This window comes from Ceratosolen solmsi, unplaced genomic scaffold (genome assembly GCF_000503995.2).
Source record: "Ceratosolen solmsi marchali unplaced genomic scaffold, CerSol_1.0 scaffold39, whole genome shotgun sequence".
Classification (NCBI taxonomy): domain Eukaryota; kingdom Metazoa; phylum Arthropoda; class Insecta; order Hymenoptera; family Agaonidae; genus Ceratosolen; species Ceratosolen solmsi.
Genome location: NW_011948433.1, coordinates 802,266 through 828,965, shown reverse-complemented (window position 1 = coordinate 828,965; position 26,700 = coordinate 802,266). Strand labels below are relative to the sequence as shown.

Here is a 26,700-nt window from a genome sequence, read left to right as displayed (position 1 = left end):
AACGGAGACAAATTATCTATAATTCTTATGCAATCCGTAGAGTTCTTAAGGGTTTCGATAATTTATATTACAATTTAGGTCGAAGAAAAATTCAATCTTTGTTTACAAATTCGTACGTAAAATTGCACCTCCTACCTAATCAAAGTATTGTGTAACACAGCATACTTCTAAAGCTACCAATTTCTATAGGAAAATCGATACTTCTTTAAATGTGTTACGTAGAAGATACCGAGCTCGCCTTACTCCGTCGACAGATAGATTATTGCATAAGACCATAAGAGAGTAAAATATCTGCATATGAATTTGCAGGAGTTCCACTGGCTGGGCGACTAATCGCAACAAAGAAGGGAAAGATGGATGATCAACGGCATCAGGAATCACTTCAGCAACAGATGGGCATGCTTGTAGGGACGTGTCCGGCAAGCTCGAGGCCCTCCGATCTCCCTCAGCAAGGGTCGAACCATCAACAGCAGCAACAGCAGCAGCAGCAGCAGCAGCATCAGCAGCAACACCACCACCACCAGCAGCAACAGCAACAACAGCAGCAGCTACAGCAACAGCAACGATCTGGTACACCCGAGACCCTGGAGCATTACGGAGCCCCGCTGAGTCTTAGTGTCTGCATTCCCGACCCGGATCATGAGATCCTCAGGCCGAAGCCCCGCAGGTTCTTATCCACCTTGCCATTGCCGAACGGTAGCCGGGCTGCGATTCAAGGTTATCCCAATTCGGACTGTCCTCGTCTTCGCAAACTGAATTTCACGATCGGATAATTACGCCAGAGGAGCCAACGACCGGCGAACGACCGGCCGACCCTCGGCGAATAATTTCGGAAGCGGGCCCGCCGCTTCGCATAATTCGCGATCGTAAAACCTCGAGGTACCCGAAAGTTAACGCGCCGACTGCCCGACAAGCTTTAATGATTATAAAAGTGTATGCACGTGCGCCTCGACCCAACGCTTTCAAATTTGACAAATTATTTATGCCCTCGTGCCTCTCATACCCTTCCCCCTCCCCAACTACTTACTCTATAGCTCACTGTTTTTCGTTAGCTTTGCCAGAAGCTTCACTGTATTTTATCCGCTTTTATCGTGATGTATGAAACTCCGTTCGCATATCCGCTCCGATCCACGGCGCTTAATCCTCTTCCCCGAACACTAACGAACGACTCGTTTCTTAATTGTTTCAAGCTTGTGCTTCCTTCGTTATTTATAAACCTGGGATTAATTTATTCATAAAGAACCTTTATGTTTTACATTTGACGTAGCAAAATGATTGCAGCTCAGTCGTACTGCGATCGCTACATCCCTTAGAAATTGAAAATTCATACTTTTTTTTACTTCTTAACTTTTGTACTGATTGTTTATTTTATCTAATTTTCAATAATATCGATAATAATTGTTTAGTTGTAAACAGTTTTTGGTTAATTGGATTCAAAAACGCTTGAAAAATTTTAGATTAATTTTATCTATAGCAAAATCATAAAAAATTCAATTATTTAAACTTAATATATTTTTTAGAATATATATTACAACCCTAAAATGAAATTTTTTCGTGGCTCATAAGATTTGCGCGTGCGTAGACTTTTATTATTTGGGCCTGTCAAAACGTTACCTCTTAAATTAACAGACGGATGACTGTTAATTTTTTGTAAAACTGTATATATATATATATATATATATATATATACATATATACATATATACAGGTTATAAAAATCATACGTATTTGGTTGAAAATACGTAATTATTGTATTCCTTTTGAAGGTTATACGATAATGATTTTATATGTTGATTTTTCTATTTTTAATGAACATCAAGCATAAAAAATGTGACGAAAATGAATTGTAATGAAAAAAAAATTCTTACTTTCAATTCTTAAAGAATAACGTAATCTATTAAAAGTCCATCTATATAAATGACTTTTATAACAATAGATTACGATATTGCGATAGATTAAGTAAGGACAAAATGGCCAAGTTGAGTGTAGATCAAATGCTATCATAGCGTTTCATTTTCAATTTCAACATATTATAAAGAATCCATCATAAACATTAAAAATATTGTTGCGATATACGGAAGTACATACTCGTAAATTTTGCAAAGCTGCCGATGTTTCTTTTCTTTTCTTTTTTCAATTTACCGTTACAAGCAGTTATTGTTAGACACTGATATTCTTACAATTATAATTTTCCTTTTTATAGAAGCGCGTATAATACCGAGAAAATAGATTTTAATCGTATTTCGGTAAGTAGTCGTTTTACTTGCTGATATCTTTTTCGAAATCTAACATCTATAATTTAATATTATTGTGTATTCTAAGTTGTAGGTTACAATATTACAAATGTACTTATTAAATTGATAACAATTGATTCTTGCTTAGCTACTGGATGTAAAACTTGTTAAAATAATGATAATATACGAATGGACTCGTACATTTTAATTCATTATCATTAATATTCTTGGTTATTCGCGTTGATTATTGTTGACTTAATATTTCGACGTTATCATAAAATTCAAGCAAAGTGCAAATAACTGTGATAAATTTAAAATAAGTAATGTTTTTTAACGAGACAATTTAGTTTAAATATGAAATCACACCTGTCAAGACATGATCAAAATCTACTTTCCTCGTTATAAGCAGTCACATTATTTATGTAATATGTATGGTGAAAAGACATCATTTTTTTTATATGTTTATGTCTGAGGAAAAATAAATTATGCCAGTCAAGTAATAAATTTGAAAAATGTGTAAACGTAATAGTGTGCTTCATACATTTTCTATACGTTATGAATTAAAGTAGAAAAAATATTCAATAAAATTAAAAAAAAAATAATAATAATAATAAATAAATAAATAAATAAAAAAAATGAAAAATAATCTGTTAGCGTATTTCAACAATGAACCATTCGAGTTTATTGGTTTCATGTGTTATGAAACGACTGTATACATTCTGTATCAATGCTAATTAGTATTTTTTAACCTGTTGGGCATAATCACGTAACCCATAACGAATGATACACGCGAAAATAACAGATTCGAATTTTACATCGAACAATTATGATCTCCTAATACAAAAATGAGGAGATGAAAAACGTCGATCAGCAATCGTTACGATGTAACGCCGTTCAATAAACATAGTAAATAAGCGTTCGTAATTTATTCATTAATTGCTGCTAATAGTTGACAGTGGTCTTTTTTTCCATTTCTGAGATCTACGATAAGCGAACACGTCAAATACATAGCTTTAGACTATCTAGATCATTCGGTGCTGTATCGCCTATTTTTATCCAACAATTTTAACTGGCTAACACATGCAATACAGGATTTTATCAAATATTCCAACAATTTTTAATTATAATTGACAGGAAAGTTTTACCAGTGTCTCTTTTATTTCTTTTTTCTCTATTTCTTTTTTCTATATCTTTTTTCTCCCATGCATACAAGCACGTTGTAAATAATTGTTTATATTATGTCTAAATCTTTAATGCTACGTTTAATGCTTTTAATTATTATTTTAATATGTTTGTTAGGGATTGGGGGAGGTATGGGGCGATACGTTGAGAGGGGGGAGGGAGGAGTAAAAATAGTTAATGTCCAATCGTTAATGCACAATAAATGATTACAATTTTTAAGAAAAAGATTTTCAAAATATTTTAACATTACTGTTTGGTGATCGAGCATTTGAGATGATATCTAATTTCTTCAAGGCATAAAGAATGCACGGAGATCAAGTTTCTTTACGATTATCTCTCGGTAAGATTTGATATATAAATAGTTTTAGCAGTATCGTAATAAAGCTTTTATTTGAGCGGTATTAGAAATTCGTGGGCAACGATTTTCTCATCATTGTTGTATAATCAAAGATCGTAGAATCATAGAAAATCTAATGGAATTTCTTGCATTTGAATTTCTTACATCATAAATACTAGGAATAGCTATTGGGTTACACATGTGTAGGAACGAGACAAAGGATTACGTCTATGCATAGGGTGACTGGTTTACATATCACCCATAAAGATTATTGGAGATGAGATATCGGAGAGGATGATTGGATAGATAAAAGGTCGACGTAGTTCAGTTGAACGGCAACGTGCTTTTTAATAGCTTTTCCCCTGCAACGTTTAATTCCATTTTGTTCGGAGTTGCTCAACTTCAATATTTATATAAATATTGATGACAACAAACGGCCGATTAAACGTCCTATTACATTGCATGAAATTGTTGTTGTTGTTGTTGTTGTTGTTGTTGTAACGTTGCGTTTAAATGTAATTATACGATAACATTAAAGCACCGACAAACGATATATTACGCTATTTATTATCGTGCGTTAATATTTGAAAATTAAATTCGAAAAGTAGCCTAGCCCAGCCATTTTGCAATCAACGTTAATTACACAAAGTTCATAGATCATCGACACTCACAATATCGAAGGACACAATAGTTATTTTTGCATATCTTTCATCTCTTCTCTCCTGCTCACCCTGTCCCCCTCTCCTCCCATTCCAGCACCCGTAATCCGTTTATTTTTTCCAGCAGAGTGAAAAAATAAATACATCGAAAGAAGTTTAATTGCTCGACCTGTTTCGCTTCTAGGCGATGCCATTAATTCCTCCGATCATTCGGATCGTCGGGCTTTTTTCAGCCTTTTCCACTTGACTGCAACCGATGCGTACCGGAGGAACTTCCTCTTGATTGATGTATTACTTTGTTTAAAGGGAATAAGAAGTTGAAACAAAATGTTACTCGGCCGCTTTTCTTTCGTCTTTTTGCACGCTCATTGTAATTGATGTTAATAGAGAAATTATGGCTCGCTCCCTTATGGTGCTCGTGTCGCTCGCTACGGTTCTTAATTAGCAAATAACAAAACGGCTCCAACAAAAATGGCTCGATCTTTCGGGAGGATAGCCGTCCATTTTCTTTTTTGCTCAGTTGGACAATCGAATTCGATCCTAAGCTTTGTAATCGCTCGTCATCTCCACGGCCTCTCAGCTCTGAGTCCTTGTAAGCTAAGTCGGCAAAATTTCGTCATTACGGCTTTGATGGGCAGATGGTAGACTCGAGGTGGAGTCGAGTAACGGCGGGGGCATATGGATGAAATTTAACTGGCTGGATGGCGTCTGCCTTGCAAATTCAGGTGTGTAAACGATCGAGGAAATTGAGACAGATCGTGACTTCGCCAATCGTGAACCGACACGCCTTTCGAGTGGATTTATTTTTGTGCCGCGCAACCTCCATCAATGACTACTTCGCGTACGTATTTACAAGTCACACCGACGACGATTGCTGCAATTCTCTACTTTGTAACACGTTGGTCCCGTATTTTCTCGCGTTCGCCACCACGTTCGAATCCCTTCAATTCCACTTTTATATTCTTCACCGCAGTTACGCACAACTTCCATTCGCTTTTCTGCCGGCTGCTTCAATCTCTTTTCACGTCGCCCTAACAGAGATGTCGTTCAAGAAGAAACATGTGTACTCAGCCACAATAGCTTCGTTGTCAAATTTTATGCGAAATTTAATGTAATATCTGATACGCGTACGTGAATGGCCGTGTTATAATGAATGGTATTCATGTGAAAGGAGCTGCGAAACTTGTATGTATTAAGTGGTGGTCTTGTTGCAAGACTCAGTAGTGACTAGCTCATTTTGTTTTGTCAATTTTTTATCTAAATTTAAATTTAAATTTACCGTGGAAATCTCGTTATCATATCGCTGATAAATAAGACGTTTAACATGACTATTTTTGTTTTCTCATTTTAAATAGTATTTTCCTCATTTAAATTCACCTTTCAACGTTAATTGAAAATTAATTGTTAATGAATTTTATTCTTATTTAATTCCATAAGCGCAAATGATCGATCGTGATGTATTATTTTCTGTCTCTATGACACGTTATTAATTATAAATACTATTATTAGCACATTCCTCGTATCGTGTATAAATCATTCATTTAAATCATTTTGTACGAGATGACAAATTTACGCTAACTTTTATATTTTCACTGCTTGTATGTAATGGATGTAATTGCATAGTCAGGAAATACGTTAAAAATATGTTTTCAATGTAAACAATAATGAGCCTTATGATTTCTAGATCTAATTGAATTTTTTTTTTTTTCTTATGAATTATTGTAATTATCGAGTGCAACTTATGTAATAAATGTTTGTCGTGTTCGTACATATGCATCGATCTTATTTGTTGAATGTCGTTTTTCTTGTCCATTAATAATTGCAGTCGATGCATTCAACCTGCACATTTCATACTATTTTTTGTCCTCTCCCCCCCCCCCCCCCCCCCCCGACGGACCCACTCCCCGCCCATTGAAGAGCCGAATTAGTTAACAATACAAATACTATGATTCCATCTCAGGTTCTTTCCTATTGGGATTTCTGAATTAAGATACAAAAAAGAAAAAAGAAGAAAAAAAAACGAAGAAGAAGAAATAATTTCGTGATTGACGCCCTCTGTGATAACAATCGTAGGTCGCACTTCGAACACTATGTCTTATTATCGTGATTCCGTTCGATTCGATAAGGATCACGGGTCACCCGAAAACTCGCGTGTTTAAAAATTTCTGCGTGTGTAGGCACACGGGCGAGCACATGCTTACAAGCACCCATGCATGCCTATGCCTTTTACGCAACGATTCTTTACATTTCGTGGTCGTAAATTTGTTGTATTCAGCATTTTACGAGGGACTAAATTTTAACCAATAATAGTTAAGATGAATCTTATGTAGACACTAGCACTAAAGATGTGATTTCAGATAATATAGAATAATTTAAATTAAAATAAATTTATCTTTGCCCGTAAATTAGTTACTACTAAACACAAATGTGAAATATAGCAATCTTCGAGCAATGTTGCGTCTACTAAAATCATATTTTTTCTGCATTTGCTTAGTTAATATTATTTTCTTTGGTCCATTAAGAGTATGTTTATTTAATTAAACTGACTTTGATACACGAAAATAACACTCGGACTCGCTAATGATATAGTAGCAATTTAGAAGGTAAGATGATTCGATAAGTGCACGTTTATAACGTAAGCGTCGTTGTTTAAAATTTTTATTCACTCGAAACCTTGTAATTAGAAGGAAACAGGGGTGGGAGGGGCGAAATGAATTTAATAATACCTTATCCGCTCCATTAATATAAATTTGTTCTCATCTATGTTAATAATACCAGTAGAGAAGAAACGTCGGAGACAGTGAAAATCCCGTTATAACGTTGAAAAAAAACGAAAGTTAATGCTCCATGCACTAAAGCTTTTGATAGGAAACCGACGAGTGAAAAGTCCGTGTATTCTTTGAAAATATAAGCGTTAATAAGATGTGTCTATTTAGAACATTGTCATACTATTATCATTATCTAACTTGTTAAGTAAAATCCATTTTGAACATGTCTTTAAGAAGCATGAAATTGCTTTACATTCTTATCTACAATCAAAGCACTGAACAATCAATATTTCTTTAAGTATAATTTGAACAAAGTCTTTACAGTTTCGATAAAAATTTCAAAATCTACCTGAGACTATGGACAATCAGATTTATTTTGACAGAATACAGCTGCAAAACTGCTCATCCGTTCATTCGTTTAGTCTCTTAAATATCCCACCTCTACCGAATGCCTTGGCAATTAATCGAGTGTTTTCAGTTCAACATGTGCCTCGCGACCTTCTGAAAATTCACGGTCCCTTAAATATCGGCATTATTAAATATAATGAATAAACGAGGAAGAAAGAGAGCGCCACAAGGATGGAAACGAAAAGAGCCATTAGCCTAAATTGTCGGCATGGCGCTCGGGCTAAATCAACTTTTCGCTGGGTGCAATTGATCCCACGCGCATTATCTCGATCGCCCGGTTCCCATAATATTAGGAACGTTGTCTCTCCTTTCCTCTATGATCTTTCCCTTTCCTTGTCTTACATCTCCGCGACTTTCAGACGACTAATTAAGAGCCATCGAGTGCGTATGCCTGCTCTCTTTTTCACACGAAATCAGCGAGTCATTTTCTATTTCATATTATACCGAAGGCGCAATGACGATGTACCGAGACACGAATGGCTTTTCAAATCTAAACTACTTGGCAGGTAGTAGATATTTAATATTAATCTACTTTACAACAAAAACAAACAAATGAACAGACAGACAAAACAAAATAAAACAAAAATAAGGCTACTTTTTTTTTTTAATAATAAGAATCTTCGAATTCTCTGGATTATTATTCAGAAGTAAGGGAAAGTTATTGTTATCCTGATAGGCTCTATTGTAAGAATTTAATCGATCTTAATATAAAGGCAATTCAAATTTTAGATTGTTATATGATTAGTAATTGTAAAATTGACTCTGATGACATAAAATCACATTCCGAAGGTACGCTGTTAATTTAATTTAATTTTTTTTATTTTATTTTATTCCATTAATGACATTTACTCAATGACGTGCCGTTTATTAGTGAAATATATTTGCATATAATTTTTTTTTCATCTTATCAATTTATAACCTATCTATTGCGTAATATCCTAAGTAGAGAGAGACAGAGAGAGAGAGAGAGAGAGAGAGAGAGAGAGAAATGAAAGTCGTTAATAATCAGAGTGTCACGCGCAACTTGTGCGCATCTTTCGAGCTTCTTGGGATATTTTTGTAATTAGTAAGCGAGTTTTAAAAGACGCCTGTTACAAAATTTACTTTATACGCACATTAGTTTATTAAATATATATTTATTAAATATATAATTAGTCATTTTCAATGAAAACTCCAGGCTTATGCCGTCGCTTATATTTTCACGTTCTATTCATTGTTGACAAATGTAATGTTCTCAGTTACATCAAAAGCGCATATATTATTTTCGAAAGTTTATCGACAATGTTGTTCGCACAGTTAAACAGACGTCACTTACGCTCACTATGCCCCCCTCTCCACAAAACTGACTCGGATGTAATGCATTAAAAAAGTGTACAGAACGGTATTTGTAGGGAAGAGTGTACACGGCACAAGAGTCTCATTCATCGTTGCGTCAATGAATGAAAAGGAAAAAAGGAATAAATGACCAGCAGCCGGGAGGTCATTGTTGCCACACCTAACGGAAAGACAAAAAGATGAACATGATTTTTGGCGGTGGGGAAGCCGAGTCTCCCTTGACACCGGAGTTTCGCCGTGTGAACACAGACAATGCGGGGGCATCGACGCCCTCGGTGATTACAAAGGACGCGAGGCGCCGTGTACGCAATGCTATTCCTTCGGCCATCTAGTCGCTATAAGATTTGTACTTGTAAACGAACGCTTATGATTCGCTTCTCGGCCACTCTTAATATTCACTTTGTGCCAATTTAAAAATCTTACCACTCAAGCATTTATTATTATTCGTGATAAATGAAGCAAAAAAAAAAACAATGTTAAAAAAAAGTGGTAAGATGAAAAGTATACAAAGTCTTACTGATACGATTAAACAAGAGTGCCTGAGTTGTTGAAAGATTCGCTTATTATTATAAACTATATTGCATATGTATTTTTGTAGTATATTGTAAAGTTTGGGAGTAAATTTGTTATTCGGAACATTTATTTTGGAATTTCGCAAGTGTTTAATGTTATTGCAATGCTTTTTATTTTATTAAAATTGCACGCACTGTGTGATTGTATTCTATCCAATGCAAATTGATCCGAAAATTTCCACAAACGTATACGAAATTTGGACTTGTCAGTACGTTCAATTTGCTCGTTTTTCTTGTTTTTTTTTTTAATATCATTGAAAATTAAGAACATTTTAAAAAGTGGAAGCATTTCGCTTTAAAACTCCATGTATTGTCAAGTTTCTTGAAGCGAATAAAAGTCTTAAAAGATTGCACATTGCACGCACGCAAAAGCTATGAAAGCATGCATGTGCGTGAGTATATATATATATTTATATATGAATAATCGTGAGAGTAACAAAAATAATAATATCGATAATATAATAGTTATTGCGGGACGGTGCCCCGTCACGGGTCTGGGCTCGGACAATCGTTGGGAGTATAATATAGGATGTAAGCAGGACATAGGAAGTACATCATTCTTAAGTAACTCAATGGTAGTGAGTTCTGCAATGGAAAGAGCATTTTGCTTTATTTCATGCGAGTTTCCCGTCTACTAACTATCATTCCGAAATCGTGCATTAATCAGCCACTCGAGTTGGGTCGAAATCGTCGCGAATGTCTGAAAAAATATAAATTAAAGACGAAATTACATGTACCGAGAGGGTTTTTGGCTGGTGTGGGGGAGAGGCGAGCACGGGAGACAGAGAGAGAGAGAGAGAGAGAGAGAGAATGAGAGAGTGAGAGAGTGAGTGAGTGAGAGAGTAGGAGAGTGAGAGAGTGAGAGAAAGAGAGCGGGAGAGCCTGTAGAGGGTGGCGAGGAGGTGGAGGAGAATGCGCACCAGTGCTCGTTTGAGGAAGACGAGCAATTAACGCTGAGAAAGTGCAGGAAGAAGAGAGGGCGAATCGAGGGAATTGCGGTAGCGAAGGAGGTCAAAGCCAGCCAAAGCGCGCGCACCCGTAAAATCGAGAGTGAGCTCGGAAAATGCGGATAATGGGAAAAACGTGCGAGGGAAGGGCCAGAGTGTGAGTGCCTCAGAGCGGAAGCGCGAAAGTAAGTAAGAAGTAGCGAGCACTGGCTTCTCCTACCCCGCGCGAGCCAATCCCGCCATATGTCGCTAGGAAGCGGTCTCGCGTGTAGCGCACCTCCGGCGTGTATCCGGGCGCGCAGTCACGTGCGCTCAGTCGCGATGAGCACCGGATCCCTCGGTAACTTCGTGCCACGTCGGGCGCTGCCCCTCGTGAGCCTTGCGCCCACGCAGGAATGGCAAGAAGCAGCGGCTTCGGACCCGGAACCCGAGCCCAAGCATAGAACGGTCGTCTACTTTGGGGACACGGGTCGCAGGGAGCGCGAGTCGCCACCCGGGGATATCGCGGTCTCCACCCGGTCGGAGGCCGAGGTCAGGATGGGAGAGGAGACGGAAGAGGCCTTGGAGGGCCGGCCCGAGGAAGTCGTGCGCGAGATCGTCGTGAGTGTAAAGCCGTGCAGGGAGGACGTGCTGCGGATCGAGGAGGAGGAGAGCAAACTCGAGGAGTATTGGTCACTGCCCGGTGATACGAGCGGCTTCAAGGCCGACTGGAGCTTCGTGCAGCAGTGGCGCTTGCGCGGGTAATCCACGCCGAACCCTCCGCGCCTACCTGGGTGATTTAGTCACCCGATACGTGTAATGGGGTCGCAATTCTGCTCGAGGCTTTATCCTTTCAAGAGCGTAACAAATTTTCCGTCACTTTGAGTTTTCATTTGATAGCTCATCGCTGAAAGAAATCCTGAAGTTAGTTATTCTAGCGTGCCGAGTACAATTGCGCGGTATCCTCGAGCTCTACGTGTAGTGCGAGGATTTAAGTGTATTTTTTACGGGTTATTATTTGACAAGGCGACTCGAGTCGCGGGGGGAAGAAAAAGAGACATGAGCGGTGTCGAGTAAATGTGTTCGTCGAAAGCGTGTCCAGTAGTATTATTTATTTGCGTAACCCCAACACCACGTGACGCACCTGTGCGTACCGACAAATCGCTACCACATGTCAAATTCCCATGAATTTCATGAAAATATAACTAACACTTCCGAATCATTCTCCCCTCATGGCTCACTTAATTTCATTCGATCGAATGATTTTCTCTAGAAGGGTTAATAATCCACACGCGCTGGATAGTTTTAGATAAATTTAAGCTGAAAATTTTAATCTCCACTTTATTCTTCTTCTTCTTCTTCTTCTTCTTCTTATATTTTCATTTATTATTTTTATTATTATCATTGATATTATTATTGAAATCATTAATATTTTTAGTGAACAAAAATGCTAGTTAATAATTCCTTACGTATTTTGAAATTACGTATAATGAAATGAAAGAAAGAGAAAAAAATACTTCATTAAAAGATAATTGTAGCCTGGATAAAGAAAAAAAAATCATCATAGAATGCTGTAAGAAACTAGAAAGAACATGTCAATATTTATTTAAGTTTAGTGCTACTAATTGAGAAAAAATTTAAATTACCACAAAGAACATTATTTTTCTGTTTAAATAAATTATACACATTACATTATCTATGTATAAAAATTAAAAACTGCCGATTATACAATAATATTTATTGCATTTAATCGTCATGTTGAATTAAAAATTACATATATATTTAAATTAAATATCTTAATAATATAGATAGGTTAAAAAAAAAAATTTTATAATTTCATAGATATATCTTTAGGGTTGTATCTTGTATTAAAATCTTGTATTTATTATCATATAAATCTTCGAGAAATAAATTCTTCTTTTTAAATACACATTAATTTGTTTTAAGAAAGCCAAATGTTTTATAACATGCACAGAAATTTTTACTCTTGGTAATATAGACAATAATAGTCTAATAGCTTTAAATGTGTATAGAATTACTATGATATTTGATAATTTATACTTTACAATCGATATGATACAAGCGATCGAGTTGTACGAGTGTGATTAAAATATTAAATTGAAATTTCAATATCACGATATGATAGCGTTACAATTATGGACAAGCACATCTGCACTTACCATAGCGAGTATTCGTAATGAGAGCCAATTCTTTATATTCTCCCGATTGAATCCCTTACCAATAAGCGCGTATCATTAATGGCGTCAAGAAGCATAACAACGAGAATGTACCTTTATAAGAAATCATAATATTCACCGAGTTAGATCATGAAAAATAATTTCTTTATAAGAATAATTATATTCTTAAGAGCGTAGCATTGCGAAAGGGACGTTCTTCATATAAAATTCTTAAGCAAACGGAATCATTGGCCGTACATTAAAACGTTAATGTTGTCTTATAAATGTTACTAAAGGCCAAGTGGAGGCAACCGTGACTTGTATGTCCCTACATACACGAACGACATCACAAATGGTTCTTCAAAGATTAATGCCGTACACATGATAGCCGAGCGGGACACCGATAGCGTCGCACCAACTCCGACGCCGACGACGCCCACCGCTCATCATCCCCATCAATCACAGCATCATCATCTCAGCCTTCACGAGCTAAGAGCACTTCAGGTTCGCTCTCTTCTCATTATCTGCACTATTAACGATTGTCGCTCTTAAAATGCTGATTTTTCCCACACGCACAACGCGCGCGAGTCGTTCATTTCGTTTTTTTGTTCGCTTGGCAACGAGCCAATTAGATAGAAGCACCGAGTGCACGAGTATCCATGCGCTATCTTAACATAAACATTTATTAATCAATCCATCGAGTACGTCATCTATCACTAACGACAATAACTCGAGCGCGCTTCTTTGGATAATACAATGCACGTACGTTCCGGTAAAGCCGCGGATTAGTACTACGTGAGCGGCAGATTTCGGGAAGTTCTGATGTCATGAGCGACCAAAGAGCAAAGCAATAATAGTATATTTATGTTAATAATAATGATAAAAAAAAAAACAAAATCAATAAAAAGAAAACAAGAAAAGCAACAATTGGGTAGGGACGTGCCTAGTTGAATAACTAGGAAGTTTTGGATTATCGGGCTGGTGAGAGAGAGGTACCGCGATGGTGGGTACGAATAGACCGAATCTCGAGTGTTCGCACCATCATCATCCGCGGTCTCCCGTCAATAATCTGGCCGATGCGCTTTCAGCGGAGGCCGGAATGCACGGGCAACAGCTCCTCGGACGAGAACCGCTCATCGGGTCACGCGAGCATGTCGGACACCGGAGGCCACACGAGCAGCAGCTCACCGCCTCACAGACAGCACCGCACACACAGCCCACAGGCGCTCAACAGCGTCCCCGAGGACGAGCGACTCTCGGCGTCGGTGACCCAGAGAAACGGCCGGAACCGCACCGGCCAGAGCCGCAATCGACATCGCGCCATCCCCGCCAAGGTAATTCATGCTCTGCTCAGCGTCCCCTCCGCGACTCCTCTCCTCAACTATCTCCTCCTCCTCCTTCTCCTCCTCCTCCTGAATCACCGAGTCATCGACACTCGGTGCCGTGGCCCATCATCCGGACGGGGATCAGCCCTTAAAGCCGCCTGGATAGTTGCAGGTTCCCTGGTCCGGTTCCGGTCTCGAGGACATCAAGCTCGCCATCCAGCAATTGACGATGCGCTCGCACACCTCGACCTCCACCTACTCGTCATTGAGCGGCTCCGAGAGCTCGGAGCCCGCGGTGCGTCGGCTGATGCGTCACTCGAGTCTCGAGACCATCAACACCAACGTGACGAGCGCCGACGAGTTCGTCTGGGTCGACTCGCACAATCGGCTCGTCGAGCTCCAGCAGCTCCCCTGGACTCATCATGACGTGCTGCGAGTACTGCAGAACGGACGGACGCGCGACCACATGGCCCAGGTGACCATGGAGACAGTCCCGAGACTATCCTATCTCCTGCAACGCGCCCTCGTCCGAGTCGGCCGTGAGATCCAGCGGCTGGCCAAGCCACTCGGACTCTGTGGCAAGCACGAGGTCTACAGCGCCTTCAAGATTTTACTTTGCCCGGCCCTCGCCGACTCCTGCACTAAGGTACGTCCGTCCGGGCCCACGGCGGCCACTACCGACGGCACTTCCTAATGATCTGCACGTCATCAAATCAGGCCTGCCTCAGGGCGGCGGCGATGTTCGCGGTCTCCGGCGACCAGCTGAAGCAGTCCAAGGGTTCGCGCTCCGGCCTTCAACTGCCGGTGGGCCGCTTTCTGCGCTGGATGTCGGACGTGAGGCTTGGTCGCATGATTCACGAGTACGCGGCTGTCTACCTCGCGGCCGGCATCGAGAACCTCCTCGAGGAGATGGTGCTGCAGTGCGTGCCGAGCGAGCCCCAGGCGAGTCTCACCGCGACGATGCTCGAGCATGCGATCGCCAACAGCGGTGACCTCTGGGGACTCCTGCAACCCTACGCCCACTTGAACGCTGGCAGGCTCGCCTCGGGTAAGCCATCCCCCAACTCCACGCCCCCCCTTGTCCCTACCACCGCCACCATTATGAAAATCGTGGGCACGCGGAGCCCAAGCTCACGTTCTCTTTGACAGGGGCCCTGGCGATGCCGCGGTGGGCGAGCGTCAGCTCCCTCGGTTCCTCGGGCTCGTCGCGCAGCGGCAAGGACGCCCAGAGCCTCGAGCCTTCGCTCCTCACAACCTGCGTCGGCTCCATGCAAGAGCTCGTCGACCTCGTCACGAAACTAGCTCATTCCGGCAGATGTCTACTGCCCCTCACCGCCAAGGCCCTTAACGCTCTCTTCTACTACATGCGCTGCTCTCAGGTATTCGAGTGCCCCGTCGCTCGTCCCAGTACATCCCCGGCGCTCCACCTAAGCTCCCAATTGTCCTTTCAGCTGGAACATGGCGAGCGGGGCTCCGGGATCCAGGAGCTGGCCTACGAGCGGGCATACGTCGTGCTTCCGCCGCTGGTCGAGTGGCTGCGGGTCGCGAGTGCTCACGCCGAGCACAGACACGCCCAGTTCGTCGACCACGACGACATCGGCCAGGCAGCGAGGCTGCTACTACCCGGTGTCGACTGCCCCGTCAGGCTTATTTGGTTAGACCATCTCACTTGCACTCCACCAATTGCTATTGACGACATTAATAACGGATATCGGCTCCGTAAGCTCGGCACGCAGCAACTTCTGGGCCGCCCTTGGGGAGGGAGGGGTTTGATGGTGGGGAAGACGAAAGGAACAACTCGCTCTCGTTATTGTAATCCGCGGGGGTGTAATGGGACAATGGCTAATGAACTCGAAGGCTAATCAGGCGATTGCATCTCACACACAATCGTTGTCGTGCTTTCAGCTCCGACGAGGTGACCATTAGCTCGAATAGAATCGACGACTCGGAGTACGTTCGCCGTTTCAGCCTGGAAATGGCCTTCAAGCTGTTAACCAGCGGTCGACCCGAGCTGATATCCCAGGCACTGGCGTTTTTGCCGGCGACGAAACTCAACACGGTCAACGACAGTGGCTTCACCGCGCTCATGCTCGTGTGCATCAACGGGAACGAAAGCGCCGTGCTGGCGCTCATAGACGCAGGTGCCGATCCCAATGTCGAAAGTCCAGCTCCAGCGGCGAGTCAGTCCTCCGTAACACCGACGAGGTATCCCTTAATCGTCGGCTCGTCGAATTCGAGGAGCATCGTTTGCCAGTCCTCGACACCGAGCCCCAACAAGTGCGCGAATCTCAGCGCCTCCTCGGGTTCGCTGAGCGGCACTTCCAATCAGAATAACAATTATCAGTCGCAAACGAGCCCAGTGGTAATGATGCAATGTTCACTCTCGCGTCCGCACTACCCTCGATATCTCGAACGCCTCAACAGCTCTGCCTAATAAAAAACGCTCTTAGGGTTTTTATGCGGAGACTCAGCACTGGACAGCACTGACTTATGCAGCCCTCATAGGCCATTGCAACATCGCCAGGATATTATTGGAGCGTGGCGCGGCCGTGGAGGGTGGCGCGAAGCTCAGCGAGGACAAGTCGACGATAACTCCATTACAGGCGGCCACCGCCTCTGGGAATAACGAGATGGTAGGGCTGCTGTTGGCTCACGGGGCCCAACCCTTTCTATTCACCTTGGTCAAAGACACCTTCTGCTATTCCGGCTCGGCTCAGCGCGGCTGCTACAGGTATTGCGATGTTGAGACGGTGAGCGGGCGGTCCTAAGACCGCGTGAAATTAATAATTGTTTGAAAATTTGACAGCGCTATATCCGTGGCAACGGCGCACGGGCAGCGGGGCTGCCTGCACCAGCTGCTCTCCCATCCGCTCAATTTCTCCGCTAGACGAGGCGAGAAGGAGGTGCTGTCGCTGGAGGAGATACTCGCGGAGGGTAACTCGGGCACGGTGCAGCAGCACGGACTGGACGACCGGGGGAGCCAGAGGGATGGTAACGAGCCGGTATTCAGCAAAGTTCAAAATAAAGCACTTCAAGAGGCCATGTATCACAGTGTCGAGTGCAATCATTTGGGTAATATGCGTAATATCGATGTGGTTGGCTGGTTGGCGGTTGGGCGGATGCCGTATGGAGCATCGATAGATCGATGGGTTATCGCTATGGGGTAATTGACGATAGCCAATCGGGTTACAGACATAACGATGGAGCTGCGAGGGCTGGCAGTTCCGTGGACGTTGCATTGCTGGATGCACAGCCTCTCTACAGCCCACGAGATGCGAATAGATTCCGTCATCGATCAGCTTTTGCACGACTTCCTTCAAGTTTGCCCCGACCTTTATTCCACGCAATTCGTTCAAGAATGCCTTCCCTTACTCTTCAATATATTTCGATACAGCAAGGTATCTACGATCGACAATGTAATTATCGAAGGATTTTGTTTTAACATTAGCGAGGCATATGCGACGAAATTATTGGTACTTATTTTTAGAAGGAAGGTACGACGCTATTATTAGCGGATATATTTTGTACCTGTTTTGGCTGGGAGCCGATAAAGCCGATTCGAGATACGACTCTATCGAGTGGATCGAGAATAGATCCAAAGTTCGTTAATAATCCAGAATTGAGTGACGTTCAATTCCGGGTGGAAGGCCGAGTGTTTTATGGTCATAAGATCGTTCTCGTCACATCGTCTCCGAGATTTAGAAATATGTTGAGTTCCAAGCTGTGCGAAGGAAATCCACCTATTGTCCAAATTAACGATATTCGATACCATATTTTCCAGGTAATGTGACATAGTCTTGCATTATTTATGATCATCATCATTATGCTTAATTTAAATTATCGGCTTTAAAGTTGGTCATGGAATTTTTATATCACGGTGGATGCGCGACGCTAGACGTCAATCAAAGCGACGTTCTAGAATTGATGGCGGCTGCAAATTTCTTCCAGTTGGACGGCTTATTACGTTTCTGCGAAGCACAATGTTCCGCGATGGTTGATCTCGACAATATCGTGTCCATGTACATTCATGCAAAGGTAATACCCATTCCAAATGTTATTCTGAATTTTGTTATTGGTGTTGAATATGATATGTTGCAACGAAAAGGGTACGACGACTTTTGCACAAACATTAAACGCCCATAATATTGGCATAATTGCACATAGTAAATAAGTCGAGCACTCTCAGGCGTTATTTAAACATACGTTTGCGGTGTTTTAAATGCTCATATTATTTTACCGTTAATGTTGAAATAGTGCAGACATTTTCAATTATAATCAATTGTATTAAAATATGCTTTTAGGTTTATAATGCCGTACAATTACTCGAATACTGTCAAGGATTTTTGCTGCAAAATATGGTAGAACTTCTTACGTATGATGATTCGGTAAAGAGATTATTATTTGCTAAAAAACTACCAAATCACGATGTTCTTGCTGGTCTTCTTTTAACATTACAAGCTAGAATAAAAGCCAGAAGACCGCAAAGCGTAAAATAAACTCAAGATCTACTATTTGAATAGATTTTTTTATTGCGATGTTTAAGTATTTATTATAACATTACTCACAATGTTAAGTTTTCGACTGAGTTTTATCGATGTAAAAAGTTTTTACGTAATTCTTTTATATATGCTCATTATAATTTCTGAGTTGTAAGAAATTTCAATGTAAAGATACATTAAAAAAATAATTATTTGTAGTTTTTTTTATTTATTTATTTATTAATTTTTTTTTTTCTTTACAATGGCTCATTAAAATATGATAAACTTATAAATGCAATCAAAACAATAATAGGACAAATTGCATTCACTTATTATTGTATAATTGCATGTGTGTGTGTGCTCAATTATTTTTAGTATTTTCACGTTGAAATATACAAAAGAAGATTCATTAGTTGGTACTTTTTATCATCGATGCAAATCCAAGTTCTCAAAGTATAAAATTCTTGCCTCTTTTTGATTATAATTTCGCCTACTTTTAAGCTCTCGTTCTTTTTTTTTTATCAATGATCGGCCGAGATAAGACCTGCTCAACATTAAGATTCAAAGCGTATTTTTGTTACAAGGTTTTACGATCTATGTGTACAAATATACATATACATTTAAAAGTATATGAAGAATCGTTTAATGTTTATACGGTTATTGTTTGATGTCATTTATTCGGAGCAATATTAATAAGTTGTATATACAATTTTTTACTTTTTCTCATAATACAGTGTAATTGATGAAATTGAAATCTGGAATGCCTAATATTTATTATTATATATATATATAAAAGTCGATTGGGCCTTTTTTTTTAAAAAAAAACTGGCTGTCTCAATCATTCAAAATTTATTTTCTTGCTCTTGGCATGACAGATAACATAATATACTAAGCAGCAATCAAATATATTTCTTAAAATAGTGATTGAATGTAGCACAAAATGTGAATATCTTTTGTCAACCTTTATCATGATCACATTTTGTTTAAGATGATGCTCATCAAAAATATCGTTGCCATGCATTTGTAACGCATTAAACTAATGTAAAGTATTAATTTTAATTTTAATTTACGATGATTGAAGAGACTTTATTAACGGAGGAAAGTCTTACATTCATAACTCTGTTTCTTATATGAGATGCTCGTATCCCATATGTCATGCTTTCAAATCACAGTGTCTTATAAAGCAAACACATTCAACTTACTTTAGTTTTCTAATACATAAATAACAAAGGTATTTTATTAGAATTTCACAGTAAGGTCGATAGCCGCTAAATTAAGGATAAATTCTTGAATTACAAGGATTTTACACAAAAAGAAAAACTGAAATAGGCACATTTCCTTTAACGGCTATCGATTTATCACTTTTTAACAAATTTATGAGTGTATGGATAAAATACATATAATATCAAGGCAATACACATTTGGTTCAGCCCCTGGCTGCCTTTCTATTTTCAAAGCTTACTATAGCGAATCACTACAACTTTAAACGCTGTTTTATCATGTTGAACAATATTTTCTTTCTAAAAGAATAAACGCCTCACATATAATTATAACACAATTATTAAAAAAAAAAAAAAAACTAAAAAATATACCTAACGCAATCATTTACGTATAAGACATTATGTTAAAGAAATTATTACCTTTAACATATTAGAACGAATAATTAATTGCATAAGTTGATAAAAAGTGCAAATAATTTTTAGCAAAAGTAATATTCATGTCGTTATAAAAAAAATCATTATAATATGATAATGATATAAATATCTTTGAGTAAATTTTCAGTGAAAATTATTCTTTTACAGAGAACAAATATTCAACTGCTGTATTAGTTGCTGTGAATTCTAGAAAAATATACTTTTCTTACATTCCATTAAAATGAAATATATAGAATAAAATTCATGGATGAAATATTATTGATTTAATAAATTTAAACTCTAATAATTAAATCTAATTAAAAATACGATAAAGTAATTTTGAATTTGATTACAGTAATCTATTTCATTATAAACTTAACCTACAATTCATGAATAGTTAATTTTCTAAATCACTGATTTTTCATAAATTCATTAACAGAGATCGAACGATAAATTATTCATACCACAATTTTATCATTTGATATTATACCTATCTAATTCACATGAAGATTGAATAGAATTAAACGCACCTTTTTCGTACAATTGCCCAATTTCAAGTCATTGTAGCTTAAATGTAGAAAGTCATTCTTTACTTCTTCTAATAAGTCTCTGATCTTTTTTTGTTGCGTATTATGTATTCGCAAAGTCAATAAAAATTGGCAATATCATACTTTATAATGGACAGAACTCTTTTAAAACGAGTCATTGCAATAGATTGAGACAACCACATTCGACTTTCTACAGCTACTTAGAACATCTAGAAGCGCTAACTTGATTTATTAGCTAAAACCATGCACAGTATCAAAATAATCACAAAAGCAATAACTACAGTCAAGAGAACACAAACTTTTCGTCGAAATTTACTTTGGTAATTACTAGCCTTTATTAATTCCTGTGTTCCTAATTCAACATGGTCATGTACACTTTCGATATTATTTTCGATATTACCTGCAGAAAAATATTAAATATATTTATATAATCATCATTAATATATCTTTTTTACAAATAAAATAGAATAAAGAAATAAAGAAATATTATATCGAACATGTATTTTTTAGAGAAAATGGAATAATGTAGATTTCATTTAAATTTTCATTATGAATGATTGGTATTTACATTTTTTGTTATATATATATATATATATGTATATATATATATATATATATTTACTTATTTATTTATTTAAATTAAATAAAATTCTTACTAATTGATTCTGCTTGTTGATGCACAAGAGCTCCAAGCTCCCTCATGACCTGATTCACATCTAAAATGTCTCCTTCGATTCGTTTTATCCTTTCTTCTTGATCCAAAATTAATCCGTGATCGAATTCCAATGCTCTGTAAAAGACATATATGTGTATATTTTGCAAATTTGAGAAGTATTAAAATATATCCTGCTCAGAACCTACTACCGCGCGAAGACTTACCTCTCTTAAAATATTTTTCATACTTTAAAAATGTCTGATTACGCATTTTTCGTGAAAATGTTACACGGCAACATCCACTCGTAATCCATGCTTATTACTCATTTGTAGCCATGCAGATAATTTTTTTTTTTATACTGGGTGTTAGACTTAGTATAAGCAGTGTAAGTTAAGCTATAAAAAAGCATCGATAATGTTGTTTGAAGTGAAAGAATGATTGGACGACTTTGATAAAAGAAAGGATTGATGTGAAACCGAAATTTTAGAATGCATGATCTTTCTATAAATAAACCTAACCTTTGCTTAGCTTTTCGTTTAGTATCCTCTTGAATCTGAATCAAACTTTCCTTGTCATCTTCTTCCTCATCACCACGAGTTTCTATACTACTTATAACCAGTATGTGCCTCTTCATTTTATCAGCAATTGACTATAAACATTTCACAAAATGTTTTCATTAGAAAAATTATACTTTTTTGAAAATTAATTTTGTTTTTTCTTAATTTAACAACAGATGTGATTTCAATACACTCTAAATTGTATTTAAATTACATTGGAACCAATAAGAAGAAAATATATTATATCACACAAAACCAAAATATAATTTACAATGCATATAAAGAATTTTAATCTATTAGTCTTTTTCACGATAAAAAATTTAGAAGATATTTTAATTTTTACAAACTCATAGTTACTATTTAGATGTATGTTAAGCTTTATTTCTTTTAATTATCTTAAGTATAATTAAAATATCATTTAAATGTAATAAAAGATTTAGAGTACTTTAACTAATGGAATTTTAATTACCAATTAGTTTATGTATTTGCGAATATGCAAACAAATATGCACTTTATATTTGATGTATGCGCTTTATATATATATATATATATATATATATATATATATATCCGCTTGCAAAATGTAAATAAATATTTTAACTTACTCTTTGCATATCAGAATATTTTTGCAAGGCATCTTTAAAATCACTCGTAAGTTTTTCAATTTGTAACTTTTGTTGTTTATCACCTCGTCTCATCAGAACTGTCAGTCGTGCAATATTTTTACTTGTTTGAGTCACCACTTGATTTGTGCTTAACTGTGCCACATGCCTTGAAAAAGGATAAGAAAATTATTAGTCATTTTGTAGATTAATACTATGAAAGATTAAAGTATAAAATTGAAGCGATCTTAAATACAAATAAATTTGTAACAATTTAACTCACACTTTATCCCTGAGACCCTGATTATCTTTATTTGTACCAATGTGCTTGAAAGCACGATCTAAGGTTCTATAACTTGTATTAATTGTATAGATATTTGTTGTTATATTTTCACTTAGACTATAAAGTTCTGTTGGACTGAAGCCCACATCAGGTACATCAGTTCTCTGATCGGTAGATCCATAATTTTGAGAACTATGTGCCATCCTAGAATAGAGAATAAAATTATAGTTAAGGTAAGACTCATATATTCAATGATAAAGATAAACTATTTGCATAAATATAAAAATTTGATTTACTAAAACCAATGTATGTATGTAACCAATGTAACATCTATAAGTTGCTACGTGCTTTATATCATTAAAATTGAAAATAAAACTCAACTAATTAGTAACTCCTATTTAAAGAATGTCATAATAAATTATCTATCTTTATAAGCGTTTAAAGGTGTTTAATATTACCCACACTTTGATAAATATGACTGTGTAATTAAAAATTAAATGTTATTTTGGTACTTTTTAAAATTAAGTTCTAATAATTAAAAATTTAATAACTATCAAATATTTCTATTAATAAACTGTTGCAAAGAGCGCTTTTTACTTTTAAATATAATAAAAGTTGATAATCATCAATTATAATGATAATTGTTACTTACATCTTATTATTTAGACTGATTTTTTAGTAAAAATTAAACTTACATCAAATGTTTTTGAGCTTTTCAAAATTCATATGTAAAGTATAATAAGAATCTTTACAATTGTAAAATGATAGTCTAGATATGTTAGAGAATATTCTAATTTCATAGATATTAATTTGTTAGTGAAATAGCGAAAAAAGTTGATCTGACTTTTGTGTTTTCTTTACAGATGAAACAGATGCAGCGGAAGGCAAAGTAGACGACCATCGAACACGTACACACGTAATATACACATAGAAAAATAGAGATCAGCAATTTTTCAAGCTTTAAAAATGTGCTGAAATTTCTTAGAACACAATCTTTATCGGAATTGAAAATATCACGAAATTAATGAAATTAAGTTGTGAGTGTTAAGCGTTTCTTTTATAGATTGTCAAAAATGTACGTGTATATTATGTTCTTACAGTTTGTGGGATATAGTAATAAGTTGAAGAATATAGAACTAGAGATAGAAATAGAGAGAGAGAGAGGATGAGGGAGAGGGAGAGAGTAGGATGAAGCGAGAATGGAAAGTGGGAAGAATGGTCAGGAGAGGGATAGAAGAGGGATAGGAGAAGGAGAAGAGAGAAAGAGAGAGAGAGAGAGAGAGAGAGAGAGAGGAAGAGAGAATGAGAGTAGCGATATGGAGACGGATGAAGGGGAGAGAAGAATGAAAATGAGACGAAAAGTATGTCCTTTCTCCATTTGCACGTATTTCAACCTTAAACATTATCCGAAATTACGTTGTGAATTTTTATTAGTAAATAAAACGTACTTTTTCAGTTGTGAATGTGGAATTTATCAATTATTAATATTTCAGTAGCGTTAATTTAAAGGCCAAAGCTGAGAATCGGCCAAATAAATATATCTACAAATGAAAAAGCTTGAACTTAACGAGGGAATAAATAAATAAATAAATATATATATATATATATATACATGTATAATAAGGAGTACGTACCTGGTGATAAATTGTTCAGGAGCTCTTTAGGATAAGAAGGGTGATTCGATAGGCATTTAAAGTGTCTGTTGAATACGATCGTGCTGTATCTCGCAATGAATTTGCAGCTCGAGCCGCTTTCTATCTTCGTTGACTCAGGCGTTGCGCGAGTTAAGCCGACACACGATGAGCTGAACCAAAAGTCTAAGAGTCCGAGAGTCCGAGACTGTCAGCAATCGAGAAGACTCCCAAGAGGAGAATAAAAGACAGGAGGAGAGGGACACACACAGTTGCGGAAAATGACAGTTGCGCTGCGCAACTCGCGCACCCCGCAGATGATTTTCCTCGATGTATGGGTGTGTACTTACTTTAGTTCGCGAATTTAAATGCCGTGGGGCTCGCGTCGCTGCAATCGAAAATACTTAACCTCTCGAAATATTTATTAAATCGTTCGACTGGCCTAGCCGTGCGTCGCCCATTGTTGCGATACACCATTCACTTTCGCAAAATTGATTGGTGTTCGCGAGCAAGTTGATCGATTATATATTACTCTAAATTAATGTAATACCCCACTTAATCAATGTGACTTATTTAAGAATGATAATGTTACTTTGAGGGACTTTCGTAATAGCCTGTACACCTTTACCATAGCATTAAGATGAAGGTTATCGAGTATTCTGTGAAAACGAGCCACAGCTTGGTTGTACCGCGATGGTGGAGAAATTTAGCCAATTTATGCTTTTCAAATTTCAATAAAATACCCGGTCATCTTCTGGAAGGGCGGCCATTATGTCGGCGCAGACGCAAACGCCGATGTGCGCACGCATGGAAAATGCCATACTACGGTGATCAAAGAAACTCCAGAAAATATTCTCTTTTTTTTTATTATTTCGAAAATTTACTTAACCTCATCTTTTATTCATATACCGAAACATTCAAAATTTTCGCTTGATAGTAATAATAGAAAAAAAAAAACAACAAACAAATAGAAAAATATAAGAAGAGACCAAGTACTTGTATTCTAATTTGAAAATTGTGTTTATGGCACACGTATTATTAATATTTTTTTCAAGAGAGAAAAGACATGGTCCCCCTTTTGTCAGTCGTCTACAGCGGCCGTGTCTTCGAGTCCTGAACTCCTGCCGTCGGCGGCAAAATACCGCTGTTAGCCTTAGTCAGTAAATTAGTCCGGTTAGTAGCGCGCCGGACGCTGAGTCGTCAACATCTACGACTTGAAAGAGAAGGGACGTGTCGCGTATTCTCTCTCGCTTCTAGTAATTTCCAGTCAACGAGAGAGAACGAGACGGATTCTCCCTCCTTGTCGAGGGAAGGAGAGAAAAGTAAGGAATAACGCGATGTATTTAAGTTTCTTCTACTTGGCTAATTTTTGTGCAGCTTGTAAGGCTCGGTCAGATACGGTCAATTATTAGGGAACCGAATGCACATTTTCTTACGCCGGTGTTACATGCGTGCGTGCGTGCGTGCGTGCTTCCGTTCGTCTGTGTGCGCGCACGCTCGCTCGCATGTATGCACGTATATGAATGCGCGCGTGCTTGCGTACGTGTGCGTTCACGCTATTGTAAGATAGTAAGATCATGCAATTATTTTATTAACGTATCTCTATTCGTATACGAAGAAAAAAAATCTATTTTTAAATGCAAGCTTTCGGCACTGCGCATAAACATGATTTGATATCTACAATATCGTGTACGTATTTTTATACAGCCACCGTAATGAAAGTGTCGATGCATAACACAAAGAGAACAAATTTCTCATCGCACCTAAGGCGCACTTTGTGTTTGTAAAATCGCATTAACATGACTGAGCCTAAGTATACGCTTTTGCTTTAATCTTCGTTTCCATAAATAAAATTCTCAATCAACTGTCCATATTTTCGTACTTCCTCCCTACGCGAATATATAATTTAACGAATAGTAACCAAGAGCTTCAGTCAGTGTCTGTGAATCCATTATAGGCAGAGGCCAATCTACGGTAAACAAGTGTTTTATCCTGCCTTTTGTTTGATCGTATAGATAAAATAAATATGGGGATTAAGGCTAATGGAATAAGTGGAATTGCCGCCAATAGATATCGAATTAAAATTGTTAAGTAATTAACGTGGCTTAATAGCAGACAGCTTCGAAACCCCAAAGCAATAGAAGCGAAAAGAAAAGTCACACGTTATAACAAAGGCACGTATATAGTAAATTGACCCAATAGTGCGTGTTTGGCTGCAATCGTGTTTTGAAGGACACAAGTTCCATGTATGCGCGTATTCGTCGCGGTAAGGGCGTATTAGTGGTTGTGATGGGATGCGCGGGTTGGTTGCGAGAGAGAGAGAGAGAGAGAGAGAGCGCGATTGAGTGAGTGAGTGAGTGAGTGAGTGCGTGCGCTGGGTCGGCGGGGT

At 38.1% G+C, this 26,700-nt stretch overlaps 3 protein-coding genes across 6 annotated transcripts in view; 2 read left to right on the top strand and 1 right to left on the bottom strand.

Moving 5' to 3' along the window:
• Positions 1-524: 524 nt before the first annotated feature.
• LOC105364462 (ankyrin repeat and BTB/POZ domain-containing protein 2) lies at positions 525-18,547 on the top strand. 3 transcript variants are annotated; one of them, XM_011502385.1, is made up of 14 exons: positions 525-667; positions 12,895-13,102; positions 13,687-13,932; positions 14,090-14,569; positions 14,641-14,971; positions 15,073-15,302; positions 15,375-15,577; positions 15,829-16,285; positions 16,374-16,654; positions 16,730-16,995; positions 17,116-17,339; positions 17,411-17,704; positions 17,776-17,958; positions 18,225-18,547. In XM_011502385.1, exons 2-14 carry the CDS (start codon positions 12,980-12,982, stop codon positions 18,417-18,419), a joined length of 3,513 nt encoding a protein of 1,170 aa, XP_011500687.1. In that variant the 5' UTR covers positions 525-667; positions 12,895-12,979; the 3' UTR covers positions 18,420-18,547. The 3 variants fall into 3 exon arrangements, with proteins under 3 accessions (XP_011500687.1, XP_011500686.1, XP_011500685.1); XM_011502384.1 differs by lacking the exon at positions 525-667 and adding an exon at positions 10,907-11,182 and having other exon boundaries at positions 17,116-17,321; XM_011502383.1 differs by lacking the exon at positions 525-667 and adding an exon at positions 10,907-11,182.
• Positions 18,548-20,457: 1,910 nt separating this feature from the next.
• On the bottom strand, positions 20,458-24,482 carry Syx13 (syntaxin 13). The gene is made up of 6 exons (XM_011502382.1): positions 24,315-24,482; positions 22,681-22,884; positions 22,401-22,566; positions 21,757-21,887; positions 21,240-21,373; positions 20,458-20,983 (listed from the first exon to the last, which is right to left on the bottom strand). Exons 2-6 carry the CDS (start codon positions 22,881-22,883, stop codon positions 20,802-20,804), a joined length of 816 nt encoding a protein of 271 aa, XP_011500684.1. The 5' UTR covers position 22,884; positions 24,315-24,482; the 3' UTR covers positions 20,458-20,801.
• A 990-nt stretch (positions 24,483-25,472) lies between these two features.
• The window catches only part of NAT1 (N-acetyltransferase 1), a 26,879-nt gene continuing 25,651 nt past the window's right edge, over positions 25,473-26,700 (top strand). For both annotated transcript variants that reach the window (XM_011502380.1, XM_011502375.1), the window contains exon 1: positions 25,473-25,633. The gene's annotated coding sequence lies outside the window, so the exon portion shown is untranslated. The remainder of the gene's footprint in view (positions 25,634-26,700) is intronic.